Below are 16405 nucleotides of genomic sequence, written 5' to 3' on the forward strand. Positions count from 1 at the left end.
GGGATAGTTGATCATCCTTGTTCTACCAAGGTCACACACTGATGGAGACAATCCAAGATAAAGTGTTTTTTCTCCAAATTTGCACCAGTGGTAAGATGGTAAGGTTCAAAATGCCCAATGCTACCAACACCAAACTCACTTGACATTTATTCAAAGGGCAATCAGTAGATAGATCAGCTGAGCTTTCATTTCTAAGAGTATAAAAAAACCACACAAAAAATCCCGTTTCATGACAGATGTCTCAGTAGCATTAGCATAAAATATAGTTCTAAATTTTAGCAAAGATAACTCCATATAAGGGCTTAAATGCTGAATTTCAGCTGAGATAATGACTTGCAAATTAACTTGTTACTAAAAAAAAAAACCCCAAATGACTGATAACCATAATTCTGTCCTATATTTTCAGTGATAAGGCAGTTATATGTAGCAACCACTGTCAGTACTGAAAATGGAGGAAAAGAATATTAACATTTAATTACTATAAAGAGCCAAATGTCTGTCTCTCTCTCTAAACCCTACCCCCTGTGCAAGATGAAGTAAATGGGCTTTATGAAAGGGCCTCCCCTATATCAAGCCCAGCTGTCTGGTGGGGAACCTTAATTTACTTCCAAACCTCTACAATTCTGCAGGCAGGGAAATGCTGTGAAAGCTACAGAGGACTAAAAAGCCAGAGCTAAAGTAAGAGCCACGAGTCTCTGAATTCATAAAGTAAATGGAGTGTTAATAACAGGGATTCAGGTGTCCCTTATTACAGCAGCAGACAGATTTTAGACAACACACACAGCTCTTTTCTATCATCATATTTTAAGACAATACCTGGGCTATGCAATATATTCCCATCAACTAGCGAGCTGCCCTTGTTTTATTCATTTCAATGGATGTCCTCTATTCTAGCTTACGGGAATCTTCTTATTGTTGGAAAATTTTCTTTGTTAAAGAGCAGCTGAGCCTGTACACAGACTACTGAACTCTCACAGTGCTCCAGCTTTATTTAGTAAGTTAATTTTCTAACTGTAATTTGTAAATTGCAAACCATTAGAGATAAGGGGATACATTCTTCCCTTCGATACACAAGGAGAGCTCCCACCATAATGAGTTAACTGTTTCCTGTAGGTTCCATACTTGGGCCATGATCCTGCAAGCAGACCCATGCAGGAAGACCTTTACACCTGGAAGTTAATGGGGTCTCTATGTGGATACAAGTGTCCACTGTGCAGATTCATTTGCAGGATTGGGGTTTTAAGACACAGAAAACTCTTGGAAAGATAGCAATTAGATGATCCTGTCTGTGCCTCCATCTCTCCCTCCCTCCAGCATAGTAGGATTGACCTTTACCATATTACACCTTCTTAAGAAAAGCCAACAATGTAGATTTAAATTACTTAAGTGATAGGGTTTTCATCATTTCCCCAGTGAAAGTACTCCACAGTCAACAGACAATTCCTTTGGGGAATGTTTCCAAATATACAGCCTCCATTTTCCTTTATTCAGTTTTATCCCATTTCTCTTAGTGAAAACCTCTTGCATGATCCTAAACAATTCCTCAGCCTCCTTGGTAGCTATTTACGCTTGGGTTGCAAAAAAGTCCGACAGGATTTGTTTCATAGGGGTTGTGTGAGGTGAACCCTGATGAATTCAATCTAGAGGTGATTGCATCACATCAATCACAGCTAGTTCCCTTTATTTAGTGTGCATTTAGTGAGAAGGATGGCAAAGGGGAAGGTGCGGAAAAAAAACATCTAGGCAGAGATCTAGGGTCCCAGACTGTGTGAACTTAATCAGCCAAGGTCTGTCAAACTTTTAGGGACCTGGCTCTACTTAACCCCCTACAAATAATTTCTAGCCCTTATTTTCACAGCATCAGTTATTCTGAAATTAGCTTGTCTACAGAATCTCTATTACAAATGTAATGAAAGTTCAGCTACTGTGCAGTAAGTAGCTTAGTGGATTGTTCAGTTTTCACTGCTATGCAGGAGGCAGCCACAGCTCAATAGTGATGCATCTGACCAGTTAGGAGTAGGTGTCAGAAAGGAGTCCTTGCCAGTCCTCCTTGAACTGAAGAGTAGTGGGCTCTGACATGGTCCCTCAGCAGCAGCGGTGGTAGATACAAATACTTAAATTACATCTGTTCTTGGAATTGGTGTACAAATGTGTGTGTGGGGGTGTTTAATTTTCAGTTAGCATCTAGATATTATGATGGTTGGTGCACTACATGATCCCACTTTGGGAAGGTACATAAGCATGTGCTGAAATTAAAGCATGCGAGAAGTACAATTGGGAATGAAGTTAAAATTGCTCGTATGCTTAAATTATTTCTGAACCAGAGCCTGACAGACAGATTCATGAAGAGACAGATGTGAATCAAAACATGGGATCCCAAACATCAGCTCCAAATTCACTTCAGAACCTTGTAGCTCAGACTCATCGTTCATTTCATTATCATTACAGAACAGCTTACAAAATACTAGGTAAAAGCATTTACTCTCTCAGTAAATTTAGCAACTTTAATTCAGCACTGAAGACAACATAAACTTGAACACAGCACATATAACTGAAGTGCTGAAAAGACAATATATTAACTAAAAATCTCTTAAGATGCTGTTTTGGGAATCCTACTGCATACAGGAAGAATAAACTAAAAAAATTAGAAATATCAGCACTCAGACTTACCTATATTTCCAACATGCCCCTATCCAACCTGCCATGTCTGTAGAGATTAGATGATACGGGGGATATTGAACAAAGAAATTACCTGATGGAGAACTAGGCAGATAGGGAAGGTGGGGAGGGCACAAAAGCACATGGCTGGATCTTTCAGAGAGCAAACCATCTATCAGTTTATCTGAAGAAGTTGCAGTACAGACTTTATATGAGAGTATTTGGTTAGCATCTGTGTTCCAAGGATTATCTGATAAAGTCTGGCAGCTACTTCTGTGATCTAACAAGTCATGTTCACTTCTACTTTTCTGAGATCTGTGTGCAAAATGGTAGGCATTAGTACCCAAGGAGACACTTGAAGTTGCACTCTGGGAAGTTGTTAGAAAAGAATTGCCTATAGTAATGGGGGGGAGACTTTGTGTTCTTATTGGAGGAAGTCCATTACACTCTGGCTGCTTCTTTTCTGATATGAGGTACTTCTGGGTGTCTGTGTTCCTTCTTTTAAAATCAACAGTGGTCAGACATTCCTCGGAGTTGTCTTTACAGTTTGTGTCCATAATGCAATCAAACGTAGTGATAATGTCATCAACTTCCGAGGTCTCTTCCCTTTGATATCTGTCTCTGCCTCTGTCTTTCTGGTTTGTTTTCTGATCATCTTTCTTCTTTTTGCAGGAGAAGATTTGGTTAAGCATACTGAATCTTGCTTCCTTCTTTAGGATTTTATTGTTCTGTGAAGGAGGGTGATGGACTGGCTCCGATCTACTAGAAAATAATAAACAAATAAATATGAGAACAGAAAGTGGAAATCCTTCAGAGTTTTTGTACAAATGTACTGAATTTTAAAAGAAATCTTGCCTGTCTTAGCACACAAAATGAAGACTGTCGTATCCAGAAGAAAGTTAAATTACTGCAGGAGTAATTTAAGTAGGTTGAATGGTATTGCCAAAACTGGAATGTAAAGGACACTTATGATCAAAAAAGAAACTAAGAATGGTACCTTCTGACTCAACTGATCTGCTTTTTGTGTGTATTCAGAGTACATTAGATGGTGATGCATTTGCCAAAAATAACAGAGCTTAACTCAAATGCAAGGCTGAATTTGCAGGGCAATTTTGGAAATTTGGTCTGGAATCTTTGAGACACTAATAGATTTGGAACCTGGGATGCCAATTTTGTGGGCAGTTTTCAGAGTATAAATGCACTTTATGCCAGTACACTGGGACTCCTTTTAACAAGAAAAAATGCATTGGGATCTTGAAAGACAAAGCGGCCTTTGTTTTATGTCAAATTTGAAAGCTGGTATTTCCAACTGCACAGCAATCGCTAGCACCACGTGATGGGCAATGGTTCAGCATCGACCAGAGAGGAAAAAAAGCGACCATTAAATCAGTACCATTTTACTGTACCCCAGTTCTTTCCTTGGAGGTCGCTCATCCAAGGGCCGAGCAGACCTCACGCAGATTTGGGAGCTCTATCAAGATCATAGTATGCAGTGGTCTGGCCTCAGCAGGTTTTACAGGAGGCTGCTGCTGCTGGCTAAATATCAACTTCTAAAGGTTGCTCAGGAAGTAGAGTTTGCAGCAGCCTCAAAGATCATTTGAAGTTCATCTTACCCTTTGTAACACAGGAAATAATACTGACTGTTGACTGGAAAGAAAGGGGCAGGATAAAGAAATGTAACAAAAGTCTTAAAAAAAAAAAATCAGCATGATAGCTTTCACTCTTTATAAGTGAGTTTTCTACCAGTGAAGGAGAACCTAAATGAACAAAATTGGGGCCATTGATAAAAGGAAAAATAATTAGTAAAGAGACAAATAATAAAGCCTCTTTAATAGAAGAGGTTTAGAAAAGTGAAAACATGTACACAGCAAGGCACAGAACTAATCAGAGACAAAAACATTACGTCAAGGGTGAAAACTATTTTAAAGTTATGGGTATGAAAGCTTATATTATTAGCCGTTTGAAACACGACTATTATATTTAGTGGGGCAAATTCTGCCGTAGTTACATGAACCAATGGTGGTTACATGAACACATAGCTAACCTCCATGAGCTTCAACAGAAGGCAGATATTTGAGGGCAAAAATTGTCCCATCACATGTATTTTGTGCAGGAGACATTGCTGTATTGATTTACAACTAAATTCATGTTTGATTTGTTCTGAACCCTACATTTATTGTTCTGAACCCTACCTGAGACAGGTCATTCATTAGTTGATTGACTTTACCATTGCTATTTATAGTGAAGAATTTGAACCAAGCATTGTATAGGAACTGCAGATTAATTTCAGTAGTTTCGTGGCTCTTGCATTCTTCAGTAGCATTCAGCGAGAAGGAAATGTCATTTCTTTCCTACTGATATACTGTTCTAGCAAGTGACCTGCTGGTAAAAGCAAGAGGTTGTTTGATTTCTTGTTCCTTTACCTGTTCTCCTGAGAGAGCAGCTTGATGCACGCTGTGTGCCCGCAGTACATTGCATATGTCAGAGGAGTGTTTTCATTGATGTCCCGAGAGCTGCTATCTATCCCCAGCTGCAGCAGCGTCTGTACACAGTCAGCTTTCCCTGCTGCTGCAGCCCAGTGTAGAGGCGTCCTAGGGAAAATATGGAACAAATTAATGACCCAATGAGAACTATTTCAGTACTATCTAGTCTGCATCTTCACAGAGTGTATCATCTAGCGCTCTCAATGATGTGGTGGTAAAAATGCCTCTGGTTGATCTACATTAACACTCCATGATTGCTAGCGTTGGTGGATCTGAACTAGGGAAAGAATTGCCTAAAATTCCCAGTGCAGAGTTCAAAGAAAAGCTTTCTAGTCTCCATTGTCTGGTGGCAACTCCTTCCCACCTCTGCACCGGACCCAGCTGTGAGGATGTAGGGGAAAGGATGCTCTCTCTAGCCACAGAGCAGTAGTGGAGCTACTCCGCAGCTGCTACTTCATCCATCAGACTACAGTAGCTTCTTTTGCTGCTGTGTTCCATTACATAGTGGACGAGGACCAGCAGGAAACCCATATAGAGGCAGATCCATTTTCTAAATCAAGCTGTCCTGATCCTTTCTTGTGTAGGGGAACCTATTTGATTTTCTGCAACCAGAAACCTCCGAAGTCACAGTGGAAGAAGCATTATTTGGGCCTAGTGTATAGAAAATAATATTTGGCCTCAAAATTTTAACATTACACAGAAAAACTACTGCTTATATTTCTGAAATTGAAATAAGCTGCAAGGTACAGAACATGCCAGATAAGAAAGATTGTGAATGACAATAGGTGAATAAAAGAGGAAGTGTGTGAACATGGTGCAACCCATTGATTTCAGATGAGTGTAACAGGGAACAGAATTGAAAGGACAGCTAATGAGGGCTTATAAGGTATTGTCCAGTCTCCAAAATGATATCTCTTAAAGGAAAATGTGAAGGAATTTAATAGAAAAATGTTTTCCCATTTGCATATTGAAGATTTTTAGGGTAAAATCTATAGAACCCTGTTGGTTTAATCTCTATTAAGTTTTATAGGACTTTTCCATAAAGGATTAAATGTGTAAATCCTAAAGGAGCAATCCTGCTCCCATTGAAGCTAGTGAGACTTTTGACATTGACTTCATGGGGAATAGGATAGGCCCATAATTGGATTAAGTCTGAGAGCTGTTACTGACAGCCCTCAGGTTCTACTCTTACTGAACTCAATGTTAAAACTCCCATAGACTTTGATGGATGCAGGATTGGGATCCTAAACAGTAAAACAGAGGAATCTTCTACATGTACAATACAATGGTGCAAAGTGCTTCCTGTGAGAATGGGAGATGAGGTTCTCAGCATCTTGAAAATCAGGCTCTAACATCTTAGCATACTAAGGGTGAAAGCCTGCACCCAGTAAAGTCAATGGGAGTTTTGTCATTGACTTCAATGGGGCCAGGGCTTCACCCCAAAGTCGTAGGTTCTTGTTCTGGTATTTTGGAAGGAATGCCTAATTTTAGTGACAAGCCCGTGTGTATAATCACCTTCTTTTCCTTCCAGAAATATAGTGTAAAAAACCATTTACATGAGTCAGCAGTTGTATAAATATTATGGACTGATTTCCAGAGTCACTAAGAGCACATAATTCTCAGAAAATTCAGTTAAATTAAATAGGTCATGGCCTGTAGAACAGGAAACATGATTATTAAACAGACATTCTTAGCCTCAGGTAACACAATGGGACTTAGAGCAGGGGGTTTCCAGCACTTTCAGTACATTTCCATGGGTACCTGTCATCCACATCAAGGGCCTGCAGATTGCACTCCGGGACTCTAGCCAGCTCGCTGATAATGTCACTGTAACCTGCAGCAGCAGCAATGTGCATACACGTCTTCCCATTCTCATCGTCATAGTTTATTATCGATGAACCCTGGTGATGGTTCAGAATGATGGAACACAGAATCCTGTTTCCACTCTGGAAAACAAGCAAGGGGAAGAGAAGCATTTAACAATGAAGCACATGTTTTGCTGCACTGTCTATCCTTGGGAGGAATAAATACAACAATGGCATTTTCTGTTTATTTCAGATTTGAGAATTCCTGCCCCTCCCAAAATTGTTTGGGCTGTGAGTTTCTTAGAATGCTTCTGGGCATTATAGAAATAACAAATAAGGTATCACAATAGAAAAATCCAAAGAAAGACAACATATAAACGTATATGAATACTTTCTCAGAAATGTTTCGATTTTTATGAAACACAGAATTTAGAGGGATACAAGCATAGATATATGCATGTGTCCCTTTGAAGAGCATTTACATTCTCCTCTATGTTTTTAATCAAGACTATACAAAGTAGTATAAGTCCCCAGACTGGCTTAGGCTCTGTTATTCCCTTCTCTCTGTTCCACACTGGGGATCTTAACTTGGGCCTGAATTCTGCACCCCTTCATCATGGTGAGTTGTACTTATGCAAATATTTCCACTGACTTCAATGGGATTACAATTGTAAGTACGCTCAGCAAGAGTAAGGGACAGAAAGTTGGACCTTTGATGGTTACTCTGTTTTACAACCTTGTTTTTGTTCCATGCAATGGTACTTCATAAGCTTCTAAATAAACTGGAAAAATGCCAATTGATAATGTGGTAATAAACTGATGGCCACATTGAAATCCAAATATACAATATCCACTGGCTTCCTGTTATCTGCCAAATCAGTAACTGCATCAAAGATAACAAACCTGAGCAGTGTGTTGATTGGAGTCTTTTCTCCCTTAAAATATTTCTGAACATGTAATCCAATTGGCCAGTGGTTTTCCAATTTTTCCTCCTTAAAAATAGAGGGGTGCTGGGGCTCAGGGCTTTAGCTACAAGGGGAGTGCCGGTTTCAGCCCAAGTGCTCCCCCCGCAGCTAAAGCCCCGAGCCCTGGTGTGGGTCTCCCCCCAACCCGGTGAAGCAGGGAGCGGAACCGTGAAGAGCCCTGAGCCCTTGCGCCCCTGAGGGGCTGAAGCCGGGATTGGAGCCATGGGGCTGAAGCCCCAACCGCGGCGATCCACCCAGGTCTAAAGTGCTGAGCCCCAGTGCTCCAACAGGGCAGAAGCCCTGAGCCTCCGCCCTGAGAGTCAGAAGCCCTGACTTCCCCTCCCTGCCCTGAGCCCTGACTCCCCCCACCTGGCGGCTGCAGCACCAACCCCCCATGTGGCTGAAGTCCATAACCTCTTCTTCAGAGTTACGGAACATTTCAGAGTTATGGAAAACCTCCATTCCGGAAGTGTCCATAACTCTGAGGTTCTACTGTATATCCTTTGTGCTTTCCAAAGACTACCAAATGACCAAGGACTCCTTGAGGGAAAAGCTGTTTGGCTGAAGTGTTGGTTTGTCCCTATCTTTGTTGTAAGTATTGTTCAAATAAAAGTTGTATGACTGACATTGTCTATTTGACACCTTATATGTATATGGAAATTTCTGTAAAGAGTGCACAGGGTTTATCAAGTACTATGATTATGACTAAAACTAGTTGCGATCTTTCCCCCTTTTAGCACAGTATTGTATCAACTGGTTTCTGTGGATGAGTTACTGATATGGTTTTAACGAATGAGCTTGCTCCTGTGGGTTCTTTATTCTGTACTAGAAGAAGCAGAATTTTCCATTATTTTTGTTGTTGAGGATTCATTTGTTGATACCCTAGGAAAAGATGAATCATGCATGCTGCATTTTGATAAGATATAGAAAATTAAAACATATGTGGGCATGCAAAAGGTGTGGGGGCATGCCTCTTACTCATGTTCTGGCATTCAGCGAGGGGGTTACACACAGATCATCTGCTAGGAAGATGTCTGTTAATCATCTGTTATTCACCTGCTGTTTCTATCACATGGCCCCGTACCATTACAACTGAACACCCTGGCATACCTTAAATTGTCAGTGGCTCATCTAAGGGTTAGATTACAGCTGGCCCTGCGTGTGTACTCTCTGGATTACTGTTACCATCGGTAGTGCTAGACATATTACAGGGAACATGGAGGTGTCATGACCCCATTCCTCTTCCACAGTAGCTGGTGGACTGGAAAAGTGACATGGCATGTCTTCTGTGGAAGGGCTTGCACTTAGGGGGGAAATCAGCTAAGCTCTGGTTAGTTGTTTTGATGATCTGATTATGCTAGTGAGTTTCTAGCTGAATATTAGCATCCAAAGCAGTGGACAAGCCCTTTTGTTTATTATAAATTGAAATAAATAAGTGTGTATATGCAAAGGTAGAGGCCAATCTTTGAAAAGTCCCTGTAAGAACAGATGTAAATAACTTTTATTTACTTAAATCCTCCTTATTTGCATTTCTTTATTATTCACTTTTTGAATATCAACAGCCCAACCATCCAGCTCTCACTTCTATGGAAAAAAACCTATCCATGTCAGAAGTCCCTTTCACTTCAATGGGAGGACCCTATTTGCATGAGGAAAGATTACTGATGTGAGTACGTTGAAGAATGAGGGACTGGAGGGTGAGGCTTGATTCCGATTTTTTTTAAAAGTAGAAATTTTCTTTGAAGTTTCACAAAGTTAAATAGTCACCACCCCCTCCTTAGGCATTCCTGGGAAAACACATGAAACCAGCAGACAGCAAATGAAGTTTAAAAATGAGAAAGCTGTCTGAAACTCTACTTAGCAAAGAGTTACTGGTTACACACCTTATCCAAACCTAATCCAGCAACACACACAGGGCTAGACCATGGCCCTAAAGGAAACACCCACTGTGAACTAGGAAACTGTTTTCTTTAGTATACCTTGGGAGGGAGGGAGGGATCGCCTCTCCCCAAAGAAACCAGGGGTCTCCAAGATCCTCCTGAATCATGGGATTCAGGAGGGACTCAGGGCCATCCATATGCAGATCCTGCACTTCTGCATTGCCACGGGTGGCTTTGCCTCCAGTCTGTGCTGCCAGCTATTCCCCCTGAAGGGGTTCCCCAGCACATAGGGGGATCATCAGGCCATATTAACTTTCCTCAAGGGCAGTCTGTGGGAGATGGAGGGTGGGGAGAATGATATTTTCTCTGCCTAGTGCTCCCACCTCCCGGAGCCTGCCTATTCCCTCCACCTTCTCTATATGGAAATCCCCCAAGCCAAGGGAGAGTCTTCTGTGGAGCCTAGTGGGAGAGAAAAGAATACTGCTGAAGAGGCACCCAAGATCCTTTTACAAACAAAGGGCGCCCTTACCCGCAGCTCCAAAGGGTACAGTCTTGTTCTCAGAGAGCCTGAACTTAAATTAACATCTCAGTAAGTAGGACTAAGAAAAGCTGTCAAGTCTTTCCATATAAATCCAAACAAATAATCTACGATTTCATCATACAACATGTACTAATGAAAGTTTAATTGTTGCCAAGGAGCAAATGTTTCTGGGCACAAGTTTGATAAACTTAGCATCATTCAAATAAAATGAACTTACGCTGCACTAGATCAGGAGTGGTTTTGTTTTGTTTTTTAAACGTGAATTCTTTTTATTTCCCTTCTGATTTTTGAGTCTTTAGAGTTCATGTTTTCCAACTTCTCTCTGCAACCCTGTAGCCTAGAAACTTTTTTTTAAAAAATGGAAGCTGAGATTTTCATATAATTACCTGACTCCAGGAGCTGAGCTTTAAGAAAAAGACCAAATACTGTGAAACTGTTTGTAAAAGTCCTGAGAATTGGCAACATAGCACAGTGAGGAAACTATGTTGTTTCTAGAACCTTTGTCACTGCAGTATTTAAGTGGCAGCATTATCTGGGATTTAGAACATTTTAAAGAAATTACATTTGGTCTCAACTTTAGTAAACAGACTTTCATGATGCAACTAAGTTTCCTTCTGGTTACAAAGATTATTGCTTGTTTGACTGAAAGGGGAAAAACAGCTTCTGAGGCCTTGTTTAAATAGAGCAAGTGAAACTAAAGGTCGGACAGGACCGGGTGTTCGCTCACGTACAGACATTCTCCTGTGTTTGTGCTGAAATCACATGCAAAGCTCCTAGTGAAGCCAAGGAGAAGAGTGTACACATATGCAAGGGAAGTATTTGACTCTAAGTAGGTACACAGTTTGGCACCTGATAGACTGTTCCACTACATGGAAGTAGCTGTGCTAACGTGTTTGAATGGTAGGCCCAGTTCAACACCACTTGTTTAGCGGTATGAACAGGAGTATTTTCATGCGTGAAAGCTGGAGTTGTGTTGTATGAGAGAGATGAGGGGTTTGGGGGGGGCAGCAGGGATCTCTAGAGCAATTTTGGCTATCTCGGGGGGAGTGCATGCTGGAGCAGGGGCTCTCACCACCCTTTTTTATGGTGGAGTGAGCATTACCCTACTGAATTGGGCCAGGTACTTGGAGGTGTGCGGAGGTACCATGGTTCCGCCTCACCCCACCAGGTCATCAGAATTCAACGGACTGTAGCTGGTGCCTTGTGTCCTGTATTGCTCCCATGCAGGACCAGATACAGCCTGCCCCCAGCTTCCTGACTTTCAGTTTCTAGGTACTTTTGTTGCATAAATGAAAATACTTTGGGCCTGAAAATACTGTGGCCTGCCTCCATTAGAGCTGTATACACTGACGCAGCAACACCGATGGAGCTGAACCAGTGCAAACCCCTAGCGCACATCTGCTGCACAGGTGTAAACTGTGACTTGCTCTAACATCTTACTCTAGTTTCAAAGGAGTTGTTTTTTTACTCTGATGCAGCATGTCTACAATAGGGGCTTACACTAAGGCAGCTACATCACTGTTGCTCTTCCTGTACAACGAACTACTGTTTGAGCCAAGGCCTGTCTGGTTCTCTAGTGTCACACGGGCCTGGAACTCTGGTGGGGAAATCATCAGATGCACAAACTCTTTTTGTTTGCACCTTGCCAAGTACTAAACATGTATTCTTTGAAACTGTAGGCAGAGGAAGTGTATTTATCTCCCACCCACACACAATAACTGTAATGGGGCATGATGGTGTAATGGTGTATATTTTAGCAATATCTACCCACGCTGCCTCTTTTCTGTGCCTTCTGGAACAGGTTTCTTTACAATGCCTCATGTTTCATCTGCTGCTTTCCCAGGAAAGAAAGCACAAGTCCCTATTCAGCTGAAAACAGCTCCTGCAGCTGCTGGCTCTGGGAGTTCTCTAGGCCTCTTGTGCTCCGCAGATATTTAGCGCAGCTCTTACGGGAAAAATATCCCTGCTTCAGCAGCTCCAGAAGTGGTTACTAGACATCCCTTGCCACTGCTGCCCCCACAGCACAGTCCTGGGACTCCACCTCTGGCTCTTGTGAAAAAGTTTGGGGGTATTTTCAGAGTTCCCCAGATCTCAGACTGTGGCAATGAGTCTAAGCATGTGTCTGTAAGCTGGCAGGAGCTTTAGACAGGCCAAAGCCTTATCCTGCCTGGCAGCAGTTATTAGCCTCTATCTGCCCTTATATTGACAGGGAGGTAGAGAGAAACAGCTGTCAGATACTTTTCCCTGGCTAAGCTCAAGTCAGAGAAGAACACTAAGGCCTGGTTTATACTACACAGTTAGGTGGATGTAAGGAGGGCTGGCTTTAGCAGGTGCGGGGCCTCACGCCGGGACGTGAATTGTCTCTCGCGCCCCCCCCCCAACTCTGCCTCAGCCCCGCCTCCTCCCTGCCCCATTGGATTCCTCCCCAAATCCCGATCCTGGCCCTGCCCCCACTGCCCCATTGGATCCCTCCCCAAATCCCCGCCCTGGCCCTGTGTCTTCCTCAAGCATGCTACATTCCTCCTCCTCACCCCTTCCTCCCAGGCTTGCGCTGATCAGCTGTATGGCGGCGCAAGCGCTGGAGGGAGGGGGGAAGAAGCAGGACACGGCTTTTTTTTCCCCCTGCTCCACCGGCAGTCCCGGACATTGCGGGGCCCTCTTAGGTGTGGGGCCCCATTCTGGGGAATCGGCCAAATTGGCTTAAAGCCGGCCCTGGATGCAAGGCAGCTTATGTTGACTTAATTATGTCAGTGTCTACACTACAGCCTTGTTCCGCTGAGGTTATTGCCCTACTACACCGACAAACATACATGACATACACAAGAAGTGTAGGGCTTATGTCAGTGTAGTTAGGGTGTTTCAGTGTCTACCTTACATCAGGTGTCTTGTCAATTTCATGGCTCCATACTGCTGCCAGGAGGCTCCCCACTGAGGGAGGTGAGAAGCCTGGGCAGCTGTCCTCCTCCCCCGCTCCCGCCAAGAGCTGGGTGGGGCAACTGAGCGCCAGGTGGGAGGGTTCTTAGCCCACCAAACTGCCCTCTTCAGTCAGAGGAAGTGCTCCTGGTGAGGACATGCATCACTGACAGAAGGAGGGAAGTATGGACAGCCACTGCAGTAATTACTATGCTGACTTTAAGTCGACCTAACATAGGTCAATTTAGGGCTGTAGTGTAGCCATGTCTAAGAGCCTATGCCTGGTCCAGATATTTAAACCTGCCCATCCCTCTTCACTCCACACCCCCAAGAAGTAAAGCCTGAGAACCAGTCGGGTTCACTAACAGAAATTTCACAGAACAAATCACAGCAGTGAAACAACACTTATTCTCTCTGCTCTCAGGCAGGCAGAAAAGTAATCCAGCTGTGAGTGGGTGACTTGAAAGGAGCAAGAGCAGGGATTTGTTAACCGCAGGAAACTGAGGGTTTATTTACACCATTCAACCTCCCATGTTTTCCCAAAACATGCATTGCACATTTGTTGTTCTGAGAGGAAGGTGTGGGGGGATATGGACTGAGTAGGTATGTCTACATTGCACACGAAGCTGGGGCATCCACACACAAATCAATCTGACTTGGGTCAGCAACTGCTCAGGACACAGGTCCTAGGACCCTGCAAATGGGGTGGTTCAAAGCCCAAGTCCCAGTGAGACTCCAGTCCAACCCCTGTCATTTTGCAGAGTACACACAGGTCAAGCTGCAGACTGAAGCCAGGTCTGGGTAGCGCAGTATGAATACATTAGTATGGCTGAGAGACCTGGGTTCAGCAATTGTAAACCCACGTTTAGAATGCAGTGTGGACGATCAAGCATGGGCTTGGAAACACCAAGTCCACAAACCTGGGTCCCACAGACCCGGGCTTAGTGTGCAGTGTAGACATACCCAATAAGGCTTCCACTTTGCCATTCTTTTGACTAGCTTGGCCCTCACCAAGCTTGAATGCAGGACCCTCCAGAACTTGCATGGTACAGAATTTCAGAAATTTTCAGCTGGATGGAACCTACACTGGAGCAAATGTACAAGAATTATTTAATAACTATTAGAAGAGATCCCTTTGAAATACCAAGGCAAAATCTATACGACACAATATAGTTTTGAAATGATCAGAAAAATATGAAATCAGAGAGGAAGTGTAGTTGAAAGTAATGATACGTATGGAGGCCACACCTGAATTCTATTCCAGACAAAAACGTTTTGATATATTTTAAGCATGATAGAGTTAAGACCAAAAATGTGAGAATGGGGATGTTTAGTCATAGTGTATCTTCTCCTTGCAATTTGTGTTTTCTGTTTATAGGGTGACTAGATGTCCCGATTTTATAGGGACAGTCCCGAGTTTTGGGTCTTTCTTACATAGGCTCCTATTACCCCCCACCCTCTGACCCGATTTGTCACACTTGCTGTCTGGTCACCCTATCTGTTTATATGATACAGAGATGTTTTGAATACTTACTATAACTGTCACTGTAAATCAATAAACATGTACAGTAAAAGCTTTGTCATCAGGCATGTTGGGGAATGGGGGGTGCCAGTTGGTCAAAAATTCTGGTTAACTCAGAGTTATACTTACCAATGGAGGGAGTTTGGGTGTGGGAGAGGGCTCGGGCACAGAAGGGGGTGTGGGACACGGACTCTGGGATGGAGTTTGGGTGTGGGAGGGGGCTCAGGGCAGGGGTATGGGAGGGGTTTCAGGGTGCCGGATCCAAGCGGTGCTCACCTCAGGTGACTCCCTGCAAATGACGACATGTCCCTGCTGCTCCTAGGTGGAGGCCTGGTCAGGGAGCTCTGCGCGCTGCCTCAGCCCGCAGGCGCCGCCCCCACAGCTCCAATTGGCCATGGTTCCTGGGCAATGGGAGCCAGCACTGGTGGCAGGGGCAGCCGCAGTGCACAGATACCCAGTGGCTGTTCCTCTGCCTAGGAGCAGCAGGGACATATTGCCGCTTCCAGGGAGCCACGCGGAGCCAGGAAAGGAGCCTGCTGGCCCTGCACCAAGCAGACTTTTAATGATCTGGTCAGTGGTGCTGACCGGAGCCATCAGGGTCCCTTTTCGACCAGGACTTCCAGTCAAAAACTGGACACCTGGCAACCCTATGAAGATTTGTATTGGGAGATATCAAATGCCAATTTCTAGAGCTTTCCGATTGGTAAAGTGCTGGATAACACAGCTTTTATTGTACTTAGATAACTGTAATGTAACCTACAGACAGAACTCATATTTAGCATTAAAAAGTTATCTGAAGCAAAGTACATGCAGGACACTTACTTAAACAGTATTATAGATGATACCGTATCAATTGTTTAACATGATGCATCCTAAGGAAACCATTCACTTTTCTATAGGCTATTATTAATTATTATTTTAAGTATTACTATAGTGCCTAGTCATGTCTGATATTTTCTATCTTTAATGAGTCCCTCAGTAATTTCTTAGCTGTTGTACATTTGCGGGAGCATTTGTGATGGGTAGTAGAGACCTTATGAGGTCCCAAAGAGGCTCCCTGATTGCCCCATATAGCAATGATTTGTTTATAACTTGATAGGAAGAGTGTGTAACGTTACACTCTACTTAATGAAGTTAGGATTTCCACAGGATGAGAGCTTCAAGCCTTTAGAACACTGTCCTGTAACAACAATATTTGCCATTTTATACTACATGTATGTTATTTTATTCTCAGTGGTCTGGAGTCACTGGTTTACAGCCCAGTTCTGACAGGTGTGGAGCACTCTGGCCCTGATCCATCAAAAACAGGCATGTCCTTAATGCTCAGCACGGGACTAGTTCCAGGGACATAAATGCTTTGCTGGATCAGGGCAAGAGAGCTCAGCACCTTGCAGCATCAAGCCCATATTTAATATTTGTTAATAAAAATGGTGTTTTGCCATAGGAAACATGGGCTGGATCCTCAGCTAGTATAAACTGGCACAGCTCCACTGGCTTTGAGCAATGCAGGCCAGTTTACACAGCTGGGGATTCCCGCCCTAGGTCTTTCCAACTTTCAAACTGAAATTCTTCTTCAGTTCTGATGTCCCATGACTTAGAATTGCAAACAATCATTGTAATGCACATGGCGTATTGTTA

At 43.1% G+C, this 16405-nt stretch overlaps 1 protein-coding gene across 1 annotated transcript in view; it reads right to left on the reverse strand.

The window, feature by feature from the left end:
* Positions 1-2518: 2518 nt before the first annotated feature.
* Positions 2519-16405, reverse strand: part of ANKRD55 (ankyrin repeat domain 55) — a 44462-nt gene continuing 30575 nt past the window's right edge. Inside the window, exons 7-9 of the mRNA XM_034774842.1 lie at positions 6903-7087; positions 5082-5249; positions 2519-3420 (exon numbers count right to left, since the gene is read on the reverse strand). Coding sequence (XP_034630733.1) covers positions 2667-3420; positions 5082-5249; positions 6903-7087 — 1107 coding nt within the window. The 3' untranslated portion in view covers positions 2519-2666. The remainder of the gene's footprint in view (positions 3421-5081; positions 5250-6902; positions 7088-16405) is intronic.

Source organism: Trachemys scripta, chromosome 6 (assembly GCF_013100865.1).
Source record: "Trachemys scripta elegans isolate TJP31775 chromosome 6, CAS_Tse_1.0, whole genome shotgun sequence".
Lineage (NCBI taxonomy): Eukaryota > Metazoa > Chordata > Testudines > Emydidae > Trachemys > Trachemys scripta.